The sequence below is a fragment of the Micropterus dolomieu genome, linkage group LG06 (assembly GCF_021292245.1).
Source record: "Micropterus dolomieu isolate WLL.071019.BEF.003 ecotype Adirondacks linkage group LG06, ASM2129224v1, whole genome shotgun sequence".
Lineage (NCBI taxonomy): Eukaryota > Metazoa > Chordata > Actinopteri > Centrarchiformes > Centrarchidae > Micropterus > Micropterus dolomieu.
Genome location: NC_060155.1, coordinates 6483676 through 6502657, shown reverse-complemented (window position 1 = coordinate 6502657; position 18982 = coordinate 6483676). Strand labels below are relative to the sequence as shown.

Sequence of the window (18982 nt, the reverse complement as noted above, 5' to 3'; positions counted from 1 at the left end):
CCCCCACTCAGAATTGCCACCAAAAATAAGAAAGGCAAAAAAAACAAAGTGGCAAGTTCTTTAAACCTGCCCGGTGGCTACCTAGTTAGAGTGCTCAACAGCAAAGACTCCCAAGCTACTGAGTTACCCCAGTCAAAAGCACAACATGTAGCCACAACTTACAGATATTCTAACAAAAGAGACAACCACTACACTCAAGGCCATCAGATGTACATCTTTATCTCACCTCATGGTTGTTCTATCCCGGACGAGCCCCCATTTTTGTTACGTCCCACCCTTTGGTGGCAACATGGGACGAACAACATCCCAACACTGACCCAAACTCAACACAAATAAACACCTTTAAAACAACCAAATCAAGTGAATTTATTAACATAACTAGACAATAAATAAAGAACACCAAAAACACAATACAAAAATGCCCCAGCTGGGAAGCAGCAAGGCTAGCAGTACCAAATCAAGAAGGGTCCCCCTCCTGACACTTGCACAGCAGCTTTTAAAGCCCGCCTTCAAAGGCCAGGTGGACCTTATTCGGTAATTAGCTGGAGCACTCCCAGAACAGAACTGAAAGACAGAAAACATGGACACAGCACAGGGAAATACATACAGCCGTAACAGTTGCATTAACATTGGTGGGGTCATCAACATGAATATTAAAATTGCCACAAAGAACAATTCTGTCATAATTTAAAACCATTGCAGGAAGTCCTCATGGGGCAGAGTTATCTCGGCTAGCATAGTCACCGGAGCTTTGTTGTGGTCAGTAGCGTTGATAGCGTTTTTACGGTCATCTTAAAATCCATGTCGGATGATCCTTAACCCACATAAAACTTAAGTTAAATAAAAAGGATATAAAAAAAGTAACGGAAAATGCCAGCCAAACAATTAATCTACCCATCTCCCTCTCTCTTTCTCTTTTTACCTTTCCATATGACCCTTGCTTACATAACATGACCACACACACTCACCATGTTGTGAAGTTACATCAGCTGCAGCCTAAAGGCAGATTTTGTCCACATATGTGACTAAATTGGACCTATTTAGATTCTACGTGCTACTTCTCTGGTGTATTCGTGAAATTCGAAAAATGCAAGATAAAACAATTTTTCTACTAATAATTCCTGTTTTGGATTGCCTATTTTTATTTTTAAAAATCACATGTTGTATCCTACATTAGCACTAAAGTTTAGATTTTATATTTGTCTATGTTCACCAGCTAGTTATTAAAGCATATATAGGTTCTCATTTTTAAAGTCTATCAGAACAATATAACATATAGGCTACAAAAAAAAATTTTGTTTGTCATTGTAATTGATCTCTTTCTATCTGACAAAGACAATGACTAACAACAGCATAAAAACACATGTGATCACATCCCGGCTCCACACGGAGGTTTGCGCTCATTATGTTCGATTCCATGGCGTTCATATCGTTGTTATACGTTGTGGCAGATGCCTCTCTGCTGGGCAGCGAAGCTTTCGATGGGCAAATGAGAACAGTCGCGGCAAGAGGAGCGGGGTCTTGGCGAGGCTCTCTCTGGGAAGAACGAGCCCGGTGAGTTTTAGCCATGGATTTGGCAGCGCAACCGGATCTTTCTTGTGGGTTTGGATTGACGTGCTGAGGTTCAGCGGAGTGATACGAGCAGCAGAGAGGGACGCGGAAGGTTTTGCATTGTAGTCTATGTTCAGTTGTTACCAACTGCTGCTGTAACGCCTGCAGTGTGAATGTAGTGCTAGTCTCTCCCTCTTTCTCTCTTTGCACTTCTATCTCTGGAGAAGTTGCTCAAGCCGCCGGATAAGGGCACTTCCTCATATTTGACGTGTCAAAATGGGAGCTTTTTCGTTTCTATGTGCTATTTTTCTGGTGAATTCGTGTCAAATGCAAGGTAAAACGCATGTTTTCTAATAATATTTCCTGTTTTGGATTGCCTGCTTTTATTTAAAAAAAAAACTGCGTGTTGTAGGCCTAACTGACACATCATGGTGAAAGACAGCTTTCAAGAAATGAAACTGGATGAGCTAATCTAAAATAAGTCTGACATTGAGTTAAGTGAATTGATAGGCTTGCATACAAAATAAAACAAGAATATTGATGTTGTTGTAGACTGCGTTTAACAGGGGCGTGTTTTCTGTTTGTCCTGCTTTATTCATAACAAATATTAGGCAAGAAGCCTTAATCATTTAAAAAATGTGTTCTTCTTGGATGCTTCTTGTTTTTAAAGTTCTTTGTTTGTAGGCTACTGTGTTGTTAAGTTTATTTTATTTCTGGCTTTGATGTTTTCATTGGATTTTCTGACAGTAAAACAAATATAGAATATAACAGCCAGCCACAATGATGGGGGTCCAGGCTGATTACGCAAAAATCTCTAAAATTGACATGTTTAAGACGAGAATATCCAATGCAGATGGCTGAAAGATTAAAATGATGGAAGATAATTGGATTATTCACCATGAGATCAATGAGTGCCATTATATGTGCCTGAATAGAGGGTGGAATTTCCAACCCACCAGCCAATTTTTGTGACTGGTTGGTTTTTGTTGCTCAAATTATTTTATTAAAGAAGAAACCTGAGGGCAAATCCAATTAAAAACATTTTCTAACCCTTAATAAAACATAAGTAGAAGATACTTCATCATTTTGATCTGATGGTCGACGTGTCCAAAATCTAGGCATGGAGTTACATTCAGTATTGGCTAAAAAACATTTATTGTGAGTGATTTTATTGTGTCTACTGTTTTTACAGGCTCCAGTGCTGTGACTCCTGTGTTTGTGCAGAAAGGAAAGGATGTTCTTCTGAACATCATGACAGCTGATGTTCCTGAGAACCTTTTTATTCTTTCATGGAGATTCAATCAAAAGGATGTTTTAGTTACATTTTTTCCTGATAAAGAACCAACAGTCTCTAATAATTACACTGGAAGGATTGAGACTGATGTGAAAAAATACTCACTGAAATTAAAGAATCTACAAGAGGCAGACAATGGAGTGTATACTGCACGAGTGACAGGGTCTGAAGAAGAACGAATACTAGCTGAATACAACGTCACAGTTCAAGGTAGGTTTGTAAATATTTCAGACACTGACAGAGAGAATCTGCTGCCATGTTTCTAAAACATTTCACCCAAACGTTCCCTCCTCAGGTCCAGTGTCTCCAGTTGAACTGTCAGTGGACTCCAGTGTGTCCAGCAGCTCAGACTCCTGTAACCTCACTGTGACCTGCAGAACACAGGACTCTCACATCAGCAGCACTTTCACATGTGACACCCAAACCTGCAGTCCGGAGGGAGGAGAGCGCTCAGAGGTCACAACCTCTGCTGCTTCTCTACATGTCTACCTGCTGAATGACTCAATCATCTGTAACCATAGCAACCAGGTCAGCTGGACCGAGGACATTAAAAAGGCTAAACATTTCTGCCCCCAACATGCTGGTAAGACTGACAGCCAAAATGACTTGCTGACAGTAATGCAGTTTGGATTGCAACTCTGTTAAAGAAATTATTAGATAAATAACTGTAAGTGACAACACGATAAATAATTTGAGTTTGTTACAAATGTGGTCGAAAAACAATTTTCATTGTGTTTCAGGGGTGGAGAGGCTTTAGGATTTTAGTATTTCTCAAGAAGAGTTGCTCTGCTCACAGAACTGACCTGATTACCTGAGTTCAACCATAGTGGGTTTGGTATTTTTAAACAATTATTTGCTATCAATTAACATATTCAGTTCTCATCTTAAGATTACCTCTTTTACAGTAAACGTCTGTGTACAGTGTTTTCTCTGACAAAAATCAGCAACTTGTGTGTGGAAAGGAGTGATATAATTCTGAGTAGATATTTTAATTATTAAAATTTCAGTAAAAAGCCAAAATGATGGGCCTTATCTATCAGCTAGAATGACTTGTTGTTAGCATAGGTTGTAAAGCTAGACTACAAAATGATCAATGGAAGTTTTCGTTCTGCCCTGATATTTTAACTGGCAGAACTAGTTATTATTAACCTCCATCAGGATGGCCTTATAGTTTTTTCTGAATGCTTAAACACTAACAGTCATTCTTGAAGTGCTTGTAGCCAAATCATTTAGTAAGTGTGCCAAACTGAATGCACATTCTCTGCTTTACACTCAGTTTGTAATTTTATAACACACTTCTTTTAAAACTGTAAAAATTACTATTATTTGCTACACTATTTTGGCATTCCACATTGACACATGTGGAAACACTTTGTGATTTTTAGTTCACACACCAATCAGAGATGGAGCACTATGTGTGAATGGGCAACAGGTAAACATTTGGTTTGGCCAACAATGGAGGGTTTAGAGGGGTGAGAATTAGAGGAGGAAGAGGAGGACATGGATGAGGAGGTAAAGAGAGAAGAGGAGGAGAGGGGAGGATCAAGGAGAGGACAAGGAGGAGGAAGAGGGAGGGGAGTCAAGAATATAACTGTTCATATCAGAGTGACTGTGGCTGACCATGTTGTCAACCATGGGATGAGCTTGAGGTAGGCTGGGCAGTAGATTCCACCAAATCTGAGTCGCTATATACTGTTGCAGGTATCATCTGATTATTTTGAAATGAGAAGCGGTAAGTAAGCGAAATTGCTGTACAGCACTGGTGCTGGTTCAGTAATATGTACTGTAATGACCACTGTAAAACCAATCAAATGTTGTTTCACAGAATTGCAGGAAAACCCCAGTAAGCACACAAAACAGCAACTTCTAACTGATAGTAAAAATGAAAAACACTTGTGGCGTTTGCTTTTTCTGTGTGTAGGGCGTAACAGTTATTATAGTGTTTTGTCATGCATGTAGTACAGTAAAACTCACATACACACAGGTGCCCAAATGCATTAGCAACACATGGTTATGGTTTCAGAAATAGTGCTTCAAGAATGACTGTTAGAGTTTAAGCATTCAGAAAAAAAGTGTAAAAGCACAAGCTGGCAAGCCCCTCCCCCCACCTTTCAAAGAGCATAGGATGGCTACCGTGGCTGTCACAGGACAAAAGGTGTCGAAATTAGGTTTCTTTAGGTATAGGTATATTAAGAAATTAAATTTACTTAATTATTCAGTGAAACCAAATGTTATTGTGACTTGGCCACTGAGAGATAACATGGAAAATGTAAAGAGTGTGAAACATTGTCACTGTTTCTGCACCACAGTTCATTATAAACCACATAAGAGATTCTGGCCCGCTGCCAAATGATGGTACTTCGATAGCGGCAATAAATAAATAAATACTTTGATAACATGCTGAAATAGATCTGTCATGGCAGCAACAGTTACTCACATAATCACTTCCTCTTTAGTGGTTTTGCCTGCAAAATAAAAGCATAGGACTGTTTTTTGCAGCAATGCTTTATTTCAGTTGAATTGAGAGCTTTTACTTTGAAAAATTCTGAACAACATTAAATGAGTCTGTAGCCTGCTTGACACCCCTCTGAAAGAGCCCTGTCCTCTGCCTGGAGATACTGGGGAAATGAAAAAACGTCTGTAGGTTGATGGATGCGGTTCAAACACCAAAACACACGCATATGCAGCACATGCTTTATTGTGAGCATGTGAAACAGTCGCTGCGTAATCAATTTGTTGAAGTAAGATAATTCTACCCAACGTGGGATCAAACACACAACCTTCTTAGTGAGAGTCCTGCATTTTACCGACTGAGCTAACTGAACACAATTACAAGTACAAGTTATGGATTATATTCTCATCCACCATCTAATGGATGAAAAAATTGCTCCGATGCAACACCGACACCTGTATATTATTACTTCTTATACTTCTTCCTCGAATGTACATATTCAAGGCAGTGATGAGCGTCTACACTGCCAGAATTCTACAAGAAGAAGAGGAACGTAGTGACGAAACACGCTCGGTAGCGCTGTTTGTCCGTTTTTCAGCCAGTGTATAAACGAAGCGGCGCAACATGCCGATGTCCATGGAAGGGGGGAACCGCGGTTATGTAGATAGAAATGGCTCATTCTCAGGTAATAACATAACGGTTCATTCAGTTCGTTCACTGAAAACATAACAATAACAATTATAGATCTTACATTGCATTTCTGTCACTAGATCCTAAGAAATATTACACACTGAACCTTTACACCAGGCCTCATCTGGCTTTTGTTTTTCTTTACAGATCCAGATAAACAAGACAAAAATGTTATTGTCCCAGTGCTTGTTGCTTTCACCATAGTTCTCATAGCAGTTGTTGCAGCAGTTTGTTATCATCGAAAGAGACTAAAATGTAAGTTGAAGTGTGCATTTTAACATAGAAGTAAATCTGCCAAGTCCTATTTCTTTATTGTACATGGGAATTCAGCGTTCTAGAAAAGTTCCTCATCTGCCATAGCCACAAATCCCCCTTTGTGTTATTATGCAATGCAATTATAATAATTATAGAGCTATATCATATAATTAATATCTTCAAAATGGAGTAACATTGATAATCCACAACTGTGCATTATTTACCGTAGACAATGTTGTGTCAAATGTCTGTGTAACTTAAAGCCCCATATTTAGATTTGTTTATGTGCTTATTGCATCTGTCATCTCATTCACTGTAGAAAAACAACTGTCTTAGCATCCCAGGCCAGATCCCAGCGGGAAGGTAAGGGGGTATCTGCATGCATTGCTTTTTGCCAAGTACCTTTTTTATACAACCTCTAGGAGTCGCCAATATCACAAAATATGAAATCCTACACATAGAGGCTTTAAAGTGTGCTACTGTGTGAAGATTTAGACACACAAAACTTAATGTAGGTGCAGCTCAAGTAATGTGACTGTAAGGCAAGCAGGGATAGTTCAGGATTTTTGAAGTGGGGCTGTATGAGGTACTTATCCATAGTAAATGTATTACCTCCAGTAGATGGCGGTGTGTCCCCAGTTTGGAGAAGCAGAGAGTTGTAATGGCACAGAAGTTACACAGTGTACTGCTGTGGACAGGGTTAGCTGCAAAACACATTTTAGCCTCCTAAAAGAAGGCCCACAAAAACCCCAACATCAGTTAAAGTCAGCTCTTTTCAGCGATTTGCCTGGTGTCAGATGGCCATTTCCTTTGAAACGACTATTTCTCAACCGTAGAACTTGATTCCTTTGCAGTGTGTAAGTGCCACAGAAACTTGGCTGCATGCTGTATTACACTGCTAGAGAATCCTGAATTCTTCCTACAAATGTGATTATTTATATTACTGACCTGCAAATGAAAAAGAGAACATTGAAAATACAGTATAAATCACTCTCCCAAATTACAAAAAACAAACTGAGGAACCCGAGCAGTTCAACAATCAGGGCCTTTGACTCTTTGCTACACCAACTTCTGAATGAGTCTGCTGTTCAAGGTTAGGGTTCCTCACTTCAGACCTGATGAACCTGATGAATTTCCAGATTCACCACTATGCATTTATCCAGACCTGTGCTGCATGTGTGTTGTTTGCTTGTTTTACTGTAGTTTTTACATCATTTAGAGAAAATGTGACACAAACATGAGAACAGTGTTCCAGTTTGCAAAACAGTAAATGTTCCTAAACTCTTCATACAATCATCCAAAATCACAAACTGGTCTCTAAAAAGAAAATATTGGATTTACATTAGGCCAGTTTTGTACTTTACTTTGTACATTTTATTATACAGTGAATATTGAGAATATGAGCAAAAGACTCTCAGGTGAAATCTGCACAGTGTCTGCACTTGTGTTAAATGTTTTTGCCGTGTAGGTGATAGTTGTGTTAACAGTAAGTACAGTAAAACTGTAGTTTTCCGTGTATTTTACTAAATGCAGTGTACTGTATGTGCTGTCAGAGGTGTAGATGTTTTCTTTATGTGCATGTGTTTAAGCTGCAGTGTGTTGTGCTCTTGTGACCAAGAAATTAGTTTGAAGCATTGACCTAAAGCGTTCTTTTAGACATAGTGCAACGACGTCCAATAACTGACTCTGCTCTACTCTGCAAATTTATTGTAAAGAACAATCATCACAAGTAGTAAATGATACATTAGTTTTTAGTTTTTAAGGACATAGATGACCTGCTGTTAGTTGTAGTGAGACTAATTCATGTGTTAATACTGCATAATAGCACAGTTGGAAATAAAATGAAAGTGAAAATAGCAAACAACCTCTGCTCGCAATTTATGTGTTTTATTTTCCAGGTTGAAGCTACAACTTACCCTCTGAATCAGATCCCGACAGATGATGCTTCAGGTGTTTCTCCAACCTCCACCTACTACTTGGTAGGGCCTCACACTGGACCTGTGGGATCACCTGAGAGAGGCAGGACTCTGCCAGAGAGCCTGTATGCTCAGCTAGAAAAAGCCAGAAACAACTAAAACAAATCAGGAATTGTATTCCTCATAATGTGGTGCCAGCAATTTACAGTTTGTATTTAAGTGTTGCCCAAACTGGCAACACAGCACGCATCCACCGCCACCATCACAGCTTGTACAGTTTGTATCGCAGTTGACATAGTGAGACCTGTGTGACCTTTGGTATGAAAACTGTGTAGATTTCACCACAGCAACCACGTCTCCCTGTCTCATCAGTAATGTGTTAAAACCTTACATAAATCGCTGTAGTTTGTTAGCTAATGCTGAGAGATAACGTGTGTAGCTATGGGTCGTGTTTGTGCATGTGTGTCTTTCAGACCTGTTTGTATACTAACATACAACAACAGAGTGGGGATTAAATAAAGTATATCTTCTTCTTCTAATGAGCATGTAAGGTTAGGATGCCAGCTTGGGCCACACATCTCCACTACAGTATGTTGGGTTAGAGCAACGGCTGAAAACGGGTGTATACATTCAGGCCTGCCCACAGAAATGACTGGGCCCCTGACAAGGTCCAGTAAATGGGCCCTCTGCAAATTTGCTTTACTCATGTCACCGCATGCTGTGCTCTCTCTCTATCTCCTACATAAACACATACATGCACTTTTGATGTTTTGACGTTGCGTACAACAAACATTACTCATACCATGTTCAGGAGAGGGGGTTTCATTATGAAACAGACTATATTTTTCTAAAGCAACCTTTAAAAAATGTAATTTTTTGTTATTTTAATAAGTAATGGTGTGTTTTTTGGTACATATTTAAATTTGGTTATCTTTGCATGTATTAGAATGAACATCATTAGTGCTGGACTGCATGGGCCCCCCTAGCAGATGGGCCCCAGAATGCTTTCCCCTTTTTCCCACCTTATGGGGGGCCCTATATACATTTAGTCGATACTTAATGGTATCCATGTATCAGTGCATTTTACAGTGCAGTAGTAGCCAGAACATATTTGGAGGGATCAATGTATGTACTAAAATGACAGAGGAAAAATGTGTTTATTTTGGGCGTGGGATTATATTGTGTACATGTGTTATGAGCATTGAAAATTGTCTAGAAAGACATATGCAGAAAATATACAATGAATAGACTATGTAATTAAATCATTTTGGAGATTTCATCAGTGACTGACCATGTCTCCCTGTCTCATCATTCTTTCCTGTATTTCAGTTTATTGATGCTGCAGCTCCGGTACCTGCAACAATAGCACCGATTCCTTGCTGAAAAATTCCGGGGGAAATAGTCAGTGACACTTAATCTTTAGGCTTCTATTAATTCACAAAAATCACAAACAATAGAAGAATAGTATCTAGCTTTAATAAGTGTCGAATAATGGTGTATGTACCAGAAACTGCTTTGCTTAGGTCACCCAAAGATTAAAAGATGCTTGCCTTTTCTTATTTCACTGAAGTTGTTTCACCTTTTGATTTTCTACTTTTGTTTGTAAAACTGAAAACATTACAGAGATAATAACATGAGATAATATGCATTTAGAAGGTAAGTATTATACACATAACACATATGCACATAACTACACATGTACACAATTCCAAAGTATAAAGCAAGCACTGTATGAAAAACACAGCTCAAGTCACAAGGGCAATTGGTGAGTAACTGAAGAAAGGACTTGACTCTTCTGAGAACACGCTGACCCCTACCCACTAACATACACTTCCTGTGCTCCTCTTCCTCTATCTCCTTACAAGTCAATCGTCATGATTGCACTATTTGTTAACTCTTATTGCTTCTGTGTGTAGGGCATAGCAGTTTGCAATTAGGTTTTTGTCATGCACGTGGTACAGTAAAACACACATAGATGAGTCATAACAACAACAGCACTTCCTTGTTCTACATCTCAAGTGACTAAACAAGGTTAGTCAGGATATGTGAGGAAACCACAGAGGTGATTTGGCATTATTATTATTTTTTAAGATAAAATCCTCCAAAACAATGGTCATCTCTGTCCAATCATTTTATTTCCAAAGTGAGCGCAGTGAGTATTGGGTATAATCAAAGAATAATCAGCATCAAGTACCCTGTGGAGTTTTTTCCCCCCAAAGTTTTCTTCCAAAATACATCATAAGAATCTTATAAACTATGCTAACATGTTGACTCCATTTTAAATCCGACATTGTTGACATCCATGTTTGCTGACTTGCAGTCTTCTACCTCCTGCAACATTTCTTGGTGTGTCCAACTGTCGTTCGGTGGAAAAGCAGGATATCAGCAGCAGAATGTGTGCCATGACCCCTCTTGGATCTTGCATGCACAATACAAACAAAACAGGGCTACTAGGTAAACATCTCCACAGGGTACCGTTAACTAAAGAGTGTGAGATATATGTAAAATTAGTTGGTAGAGAACAATTTGTTTATTTTTGCTTCTTGAGCTTCTCCATGATGTGAACACAGATGACGGCAGACACCATGATGATCAGACCGACAGAGAACACGACTGTCTTCACCAGGCACACAGAGATACCAGCAGAGAGACTCTCTGGATCTGGAACACGACAGAACAGGTTCTTGCATTACAAAACTGACACACCACACTGTGACACTACAAGGAGGGGTGGAAGTAACAGATCAGTTATTCCTCTTACTGTGTGTGGGTAGAATTTTGCAGGCTATTTTGTAGTACTGTACACTGTAAAGTGCAGCTGAGTTTTACAGACTGTCCGTATGCATTGTGCATTGAGGAACAGCATGATGATAGTTTTATGTTGATTCATGACATAGTTGTGAGCAAATACATGGCAAACTTGTAGCCTAGGAGACATGACAAGACAGTGATCCAGCAGAGACTGAACTGAACAGAAGGCAATTAATACAGGGATAACGAGCAAGGAAGGAACAAACTGGAAAGACACACACACACACAGGCAGGCAGGGTGATTAACAAGTGGGACAAATCAGGGTAACTCAGGAAGACAGGACACAAAGCATAATATGAAAGGCAGATGCAGACAACCATGACATAGAGAAGAGAACAGACGGGACTCAGGACACTAAACACCAGGCACAGACTGCAGAATCAGACAGGAGACAGGCAGGACTAGAACAACCCATGGAACACAGACCCAAAACCAAAGAAACAACAAAACATGCAGCAAAACAATTCCAACGCACCAAACAAAGAACACAACAGACCAAACAGACAGACAGCGGACCAAAATCATCACTGTACGGGCTCCTTATCCATGACGATCCATAGTCAGTGTATTACCTGCAGTAGACGGTAGTGAGCGTGTCCACAGTTTAGAGAAGAAGAGACCTGTACGTTAAGCAATGTTCTGCTGTGGACAGGGTCATCTCCAAATGGCTGTCTGACTGCAAGGTAAAGTGCTGAAAATATTCTAAAAATAAAAAAACACTTGAACTGATATTGATATTTTTTGGTGGGCCTTCTTTTAGGTGGCTAAAATACGTTTGCACCTGACCCTGTCCACAGCAGTACGTTGCTTAGCTTCCATGCTGCTCCAAACCATGAACAATCTCACTGCCATCTACAGCACTACAGGTAATACACTGACTATGGACAAGGGCCTCATACAGCTCCACTTAAAAAATCTTGAACTATCCCATCAAGCATAATTGTCATTTAATGTACCTTTTAAATAACATTTCTGTACTGTCTAGTTGAGTTTGTATTGCAGTCTCCCCTGCAGCCTGACAGGGTGGTTTAATCATAATGTTCCAGTTTTGTTTTTAAATTAAAGAAATAGTTAAAACTGATTTGTTTGAAGTTCTTGTGTTTCCTGTCAGAAAAAACACTGTTCACAGAAGTTTACAGTAAAAGAGGACATCTTGAGAAGAGAAGTTAACACATTAATTGGTTGCTCATGGTTGTTTAAAAATGTCAGACCCACTAATATTCAGTTTATCATTACATTTCTGTCAGCAGAGCAACTCCTTGAGAAATGCTAAAATCTTAAAGGCTACCCACCCCTGAAACACAAAGAAAATGCATGTATTTTGACCACATTTGTAACAAACTCAAATTATTTATCGTGTTGTCACTTACAGTTATTTATCTAATAATTTCTTTAACAGAGTTGCAATCCAAACTATGCATTATTGTCAGCATGTCTTCCAGTCTTACCAGCATGTTGGGGGCAGTAATGTTTGGTCTTCTTAATGTCCTCGGTCCAGCTGACCTGGTTGCTATGGTTACAGATGATTGAGTCATTCAGCAGGTAGACATGTAGAGAAGCACCAGAGGTTGTGACCTCTGAGCGCTCTCCTCCCTCCTGACTGCAGGTTTGGGTGTCACATGTGAAAGTGCTGCTGATGTGAGAGTCCTGTGTTCTGCAGGTCACAGTGAGGTTACAGGAGTCTGAGCTGCTGGACACAGAGTCCACTGACAGTTCAACTGGAGACACTGGACCTGAGGAGGGAACGTTTGGGTGAAATGTTTTAGAAACATGGCAGCAGATTCTCTCTGTCAGTGTCTGAAATGTTAACAAACCTACCTTGAACTCTGACGTTGTATTCAGCTAGTATTCGTTCTTCTTCACCTGTCAGTCGTGCAGTATAAACTCCACTGTCTGCCTCTTGTAGATTGTTTAATTTCAGTGAGTATTTTTTCACATCAGTCTCAATCCTTCCAGTGTAGACTAGAAAGACTGTTGGTTCCTTATCAGGTGAATATGTTACTAAAACCTTTTTATTGAATCCCCATGAAAGAATAACAAAGTTCTGAGGAACATCAGCTGTCCTGACGTTCAGAAGAACATCCTTTCCTTTCTGCACAAACACAGGAGTCACAGCACTGGAGCCTGTATAACAGCAGACACATAATACAATAAAATCACACAGTTAGTACTAAATCTTACTTTATTTCTGTACTTCTGACATATTGGATCATCATTTAATGCAGCCTTCATATTTGACTCAGTTATTTGACCATCATAATGCAAAAAGGAAGCCATGAAGTACTCTCAGTTTAATGGAGCTTACTGAGGGTTTAGTTTGGTCTCTCCTGCTGACTTACTATTCAGTATGTTCAAAACAAAGCAACAAAGTGCTTTACCATTATTCTCACGTACTACAACTATGACAGCTACTACTACTACTATAGTACTACTACTAGGACTACTACTAATGATAATAGCTCTACACTCATGACTCCTCTGAAAAACATGGGAATTTATTCAACCTTGTCTCCCACCACTCCCCCACCCACACTGTTGTTCAGCAGCTTTGGTACTTTTCTCCTTTGGTCCATGTGTCAAAGTGGCCCTGAGCCAAAGGCTGAAATTGTTCTCGTTGGAAGTGTAAATGAAGGAAAAGTTTTGTAGTGTGCCAAATTAATGTAATGTAATGAACCAAAACAAATCAAAAGAATACACAGTAAAATAACGTTTACTTCAATATACTGGTGGCATTTAATATCTTTGATATGTCTGTCAGTATATTCTTCATGTGTGTTTTAGCTCACGTAAGTCATATCTGTATGTAGAGGCATTGATTTCTAACTCTCAAAAAAGTTTGTTGCAGTTCTTTCTGAGAACCAGGCTATTTTAGATTGGAAAGGTGAATTCCTGTTGGCATTGATGTGAGATGATTCTCAACTAACATCACAAAAAGCTCACTGTGATGTCACCTTTACCACCTTTGGACTTTAACTATTAATATTTTTGTTACATCTACATAAAGAAGCAGGACATATTTACTGTAATGAATCACTTTACTCTGTTTACTCTTAGTTTCTTAGAAATCAGTTCCTCTTCTTATAAATGTGATTACTTGGTTTCAATGTTGACATAGTTACACATACAAAGGAAGACTCACTAACAACCTAGTACATTCTATCAAATAGCATGTTTTACTAAAATATAATGTAAAATCTGTAGTAACTTTATGATGCTCAGTTTATTGATCACAATAAAGAAGCCTGCTCACATATCATTGCTGTATATATAACATTTTATATGACAGTGTTCTTCTCCTACCTCGTGTCTCTGTGCAGACCAGCAGTCCCAGGATCACAAAGATAGACATTTTAAAGTCTCCGTCCTATCTGACTACTGTAATGTGTGTGTTCTGCTATAACAGACACACTTCAGGGTTAAAGGCTTGTCACAGTTCTGTTTTTCCTGTCAAAACCACATGATCAAAAAAACTATTCAAACTTCCTCTTTAAGCTCTGACATGCTGCTCGAGATCTGTTGTTTGACAGACTCACATTATTTAATTGAACCCTTTTTTTAAGAAGCAGTTTTGAGTCTGTGGAAATATGATAAACAAGAACCCTATTATTTGTTTCAACAAATCCTGTAGGCTTCTTTGCAAAAACTTTAAATAGAAAGAGCACTATATTTGAGGAAAATAGTTTTGAATGTTGCACCACAGTTAACTTGAACATCTGGTATCTGGGACAAAAGTTATTTCAAAGCAAAACAACAAACAAACAAACAGAGAATTACAGAATGCTATAGTTTGCACTGTGTAATTGTTGAATTAGATCCGGTTTTACTTAGACACATCATGGTGTCTCACTGCACTTTATTTCCACTTCCTTGCGTTACACCAATGACATGTAACAAAATATCTGAATGCAGTTCACATGATCAGTTCAGAAATAAAAAATTTATGAATTTAGAGATAGTGACCTGTGCGGTAAACCAAAAAATCTTTCCTTCTCTCTCAAGACATGAGAACCTCCTGCTGTTGTATGCTACATCAACATTAGTTAGTTTTACTTCATTGCCTTGACTTTACAAGAGTATTACACACCCTGAAACTGGGAAACCTGACTTAGGATAGTTTTGTTTTGATATTAAAATAAGAGCCATGGTGATGTTATATTAGCATCATGCGTTGTGCATGATTGAGACACTGTTTGATTTCATACCCTGGGGGCTATGAATGTTTGCAAATCCTCTACTTCAGCTAGGGTTACTTTACATTTTCCTGCTCAGCTGCACTGAAGATCAGGTGGTGGTGCACTTGAACCCCTACCTGGTCATGTCTCTCAGCTGCCCCACTGCACTGTGAACAGTTTTGTCTGCAAGATCCTATCACAAAGAAATGCCTTCTTCCTTTATAACAGAGGAATCAGTCGAGTCACATCTTTGTAAAGGCAAGAAACAATTATATATCTTTTTGTGAAATATTATATAAATAAATAAAAATTACTTCTTGCATTAAGGATGCCAGTTCAAATTCCAGTTTGGCAGGAATTAGTACCCAGGGGAAAATTTAGTAAACCTGTATTGTCTTGGACATCATCTCACATGTTTGTCTCACATGCCTCCTCTATTTCCCCTCATTAGACTGAAACACATTCAAGGTTTTTCTCCTCTACATTGGCACCATTACTACCATTTACGTTCAGGTTTAGGTTTTGATTTTACTGTTGTTACATTTTGCTACAAAGCATTATTTATGACCTTTATGAGATTATCCCTCTCAGGAATGTAGATCAAACACAATTTGGACAAGATATTGTCCCTGAAAATGAAATTGAAATACTTTTTTTGGAATCCAAATTGTCTACACGATATCAGTTAAATTCATATTTGCCTGTTTTATTCATCTTTAACCCTATTTTAATTGATGCCTGACGTAAAGCATAGTGGGGAAAAATAGTATCATGACATGGTTTTCTAGTTTCTTGTTTTTTGCACATCAGTGTTTACAGTGTGAAGAGGTTTTCTTTTGAGAATCCCAGCATGATTCATTTTATTCTGAGAAGTGAGTGAGAAGCCAAATCTTTCGAACAAACAATGACAGAGTTTTGCTTTGATGCATCATCTGCATTTTGATGACATACAAGTCACTGGTAATCTTTCCTAATCCTCAATCTGGAGACCTCAAACCCATGGAGCTGAAGAACAAATCTTTTTTTGCTTCACTCCAGGTTGGAATGCCAGCATCATGTCTTCCAACAGAATACCCAATGTTTGCATTTATCTTGCCAATTTACAGTGTTTCGCCACTCTCATGTTAATCTATCTGCTGTCTTTTCGTATTCACAGATGCTGAATGAGTTTAAGGAAGTGCTTTAAAGGACCAAACGCTGCCTGCTCATTTTAAAAGATCAGTGTTTGAGGCCAGAATCCTGGCCTGCCAAATCCCGGACAGATCAGTTCTCAGACATGCTGGTCTGTTTATAGCCTCATCAGATGCATCTCTGCAGCTATGAACTCTTTGTGAAAGAAGCGGCTTTAGCAAAATTAACACTGAGAGGAATAATCTGCCAACAGTCTTCACTGATCAGCCAGGGATTTTTAGACCATGACTCAAATAATCCATCTTCAAATGGAGGAAGGATGCAACTTGGATCATGTTCTGAATACATTTGCATTATGAATTGCTGACAAAATGTGGACATCAAGTTCCACAAGAGAAAGATCACTACAGAGCCAGGAATCCTCATTGTTATCCACTTAATTTATTTATGCCAATTACAGTAGATATTTTAACAGTTTGATATTTTATTTTAGCTTGCAAACCTTTTCTTGATATGAAACTATAATTAATATGTTATAAAATGTATAGAGACAGGTTGTAGCACAATTATAGTTTACTTGACTAGCATCAGCCAAATTAATTATTTCTGTTCATTAGCACAATGAAATATATTGTCCCGCAAAATTAGGTGTCTAGTGTCTGAGATCACAACAGGGTTTCATATTTGGATCATCAATTAAAAGCCGATCATTTAGATGTATGAGGCTTTCTGGGCGTATGTAGAAAGGTCAGTGTTAATTGGACTTGATGTATAGGAGTTGAAGTTTTTCAAAGTGTGAGTTTGACCTTTAACTATAGCAGCCCAGTGAGGTTATTTTCAGTGCTGAAAAGCGCTGTTCCTTAATGTTTACACAATCCGTCTAGTGGCTTTGCAACATAGACTGTATATAAAAAGCTTTGCGCATACAATGCGGCAACGTCTGTCTGACCTATTTATGCTAATCTTTCATTTTATTGAGAGAGGAGGTTAAATTTTAAAATGACTTTAGTGCTGATTTTTAAAAACATGTACATGGATGCTTCAGTGCAAGACCATCGCAGATAAATGTATGTAATGACCTCAGCATTATGTAGATAATATTATAACAACATACACGTGTATGTAAAAGTTTAATAAGGTCATTTGAGTGAAATTAAATTGAGTTTTAACTTGTTGCTCTTTGTATGTCCTGTTTGCCTTTATTTACTCGTATTAATGATTCAGAGCCAGGTGAGCCACCTTAATGCTTAATGACTGAAGTGCAGAAATCTTTACAGAACCACAGTACTGGATTGCATCAATGGTAGATTACAAGCTGGGCAACTGCCAGGGGCCCCAAAACTCCAGGGGTCCCCAAAGATCAAGGCTTTCTGTGTATCAACTGTTTTAGTTAATTTAATTGAAGATTTGCACCATGAAAGCACATGAGGTGGGTCCTCTTTTACTACCTGATCTTGAGTCCTTGTCTTGAAGTGACACTAATCAGTGTACCTTATACAACCTTAATAGAAAACAAGGCCAGATTTCATGACCATCACCACTTCAGCTCTGTGCATACAAGTTGAATTTTACTAAATCAACAGCTATTTGTAGCATAAAGAAAGTGAACACATTGCAGAGTAGAAGAAACATGGGGTTAATAGGGACTTAAGAGCTCAATTTGCCTGGCCTTGCTTTTGTATTTTATATGTTTTGGATCATTATCAAAGGATTCTGAATAAACAGTGCTAAAGGCTTCTCTCTTCGTCCTCATGGTCTCCCACAACATCCATTTTTTAATTACTTCAGCACCCACCTCAAATGGCCTACATTTTGACACACTGATTTTTTATCTTTTTCTTATTGCAAAAATTTAAATTACATACTATAGATATTTTTCCAGCACTATGCATACATTGTTTTTGGGGGGTGGACCAATATGTTGGGTTGCAGTAAGTCCTCCCTTGTAATGTGATTCAGCATTTGATCAAATATTTATTGTAAACTGCAGACTGCCCTCAAGCAAGGTTCTTTCCTTCCCCTTGGAGATTTTAAAGCTTAACTGTCTGCTGTTTTATGACTCTTGTAATTTTTTGATTAAGTATGTCATTTGATTGTTGGTTGTTTGTCCATATTTGTGTTTTCCTTGGACGCTATTTGCTTGTTTGGCTGAGTGTGAATGTTTATTGTTCTCATGTTTCTCTTGAAAACGAGATGTTGATCTCAACTAGTAAAACAATTATGGAAATTATCAAAAATATTTTCTAAAATACTTTAAAGCTTTTCTTTACCTTGTCATCAGGCTCGGTTTGTAGAGTTTTTCTTTCATGGTCTAAATTCAGTTTTAGGGCATTAAAATGATTTTTTATTTGTGAAAATTATCAAATTAAAAGATATTGAAACACCAGCTGTCAACAACTTTCATCCAAAAATACTGTCATTGTCATTGGTCAGTCAAACCCTGATTTGTAATCAAGTCATATCCAACATGTCTCTCTCTCTGTCTCTGTCCCTGACCCAACAGACCACGTCAGTACAGTTCCACCAAGGACATCTATTATGAGTCACATTATCCTCTTGTTCAGTAATAAATAATTGCCTACATCCTAATTTACATCCTTCCCTTCCTTTTTACTCATTGCTCAATACTGCTCTCCCACCACAAGATGGCGACAGCATCATACAAAAAAATCCCAGAACCCACTTGACGACTTCTCTGCCTTAGAGACA

At 38.5% G+C, this 18982-nt stretch overlaps 2 protein-coding genes across 4 annotated transcripts; one reads left to right on the top strand and one right to left on the bottom strand.

Moving 5' to 3' along the window:
- The first annotated feature begins 1368 nt into the window (after positions 1–1368).
- Positions 1369–9448, top strand: LOC123972083. 3 transcript variants are annotated; one of them, XM_046051311.1, is made up of 6 exons: positions 1375–1885; positions 2744–3055; positions 3141–3428; positions 6135–6242; positions 6562–6605; positions 8141–9448. In XM_046051311.1, coding segments are annotated over exons 1-5 (768 nt in total). In that variant the 5' UTR covers positions 1375–1827; the 3' UTR covers positions 6564–6605; positions 8141–9448. The 3 variants fall into 3 exon arrangements, with proteins under 3 accessions (XP_045907268.1, XP_045907269.1, XP_045907267.1); XM_046051312.1 differs by lacking the exon at positions 6135–6242 and having other exon boundaries at positions 1369–1885; XM_046051313.1 differs by lacking the exons at positions 6135–6242; positions 6562–6605 and having other exon boundaries at positions 1369–1885.
- On the bottom strand, positions 9431–14592 carry LOC123972082 (CD48 antigen-like). Its single transcript, XM_046051310.1, has 4 exons — positions 14271–14592; positions 12789–13094; positions 12419–12703; positions 9431–10819 (listed from the first exon to the last, which is right to left on the bottom strand). The coding sequence occupies exons 1-4, from the start codon at positions 14317–14319 to the stop codon at positions 10689–10691; spliced, it is 771 nt and encodes a 256-aa protein (XP_045907266.1). The 5' UTR covers positions 14320–14592; the 3' UTR covers positions 9431–10688.
- Positions 14593–18982: the final 4390 nt, after the last annotated feature.

Coding starts and splice junctions, on each gene's coding strand:
- LOC123972083 (XM_046051311.1), top strand. CDS start 1,828: ATGGGAGCTTTTTCGTTTCTATGTGCTATTTTTCTGGTGAATTCGTGT. Junction 1,886..2,743: donor GAATTCGTGTCAAATGCAAG/GTAAAACGCATG, acceptor CTGTTTTTACAG/GCTCCAGTGCTGTGACTCCT. Junction 3,429..6,134: donor TTTCTGCCCCCAACATGCTG/GTAAGACTGACA, acceptor TTTTCTTTACAG/ATCCAGATAAACAAGACAAA.
- LOC123972082 (XM_046051310.1), bottom strand. CDS start 14,319: ATGTCTATCTTTGTGATCCTGGGACTGCTGGTCTGCACAGAGACACGA. Junction 13,095..14,270: donor GGTCTGCACAGAGACACGAG/GTAGGAGAAGAA, acceptor GCTGTTATACAG/GCTCCAGTGCTGTGACTCCT. Junction 10,820..12,418: donor TTACTGCCCCCAACATGCTG/GTAAGACTGGAA, acceptor GTCGTGTTCCAG/ATCCAGAGAGTCTCTCTGCT.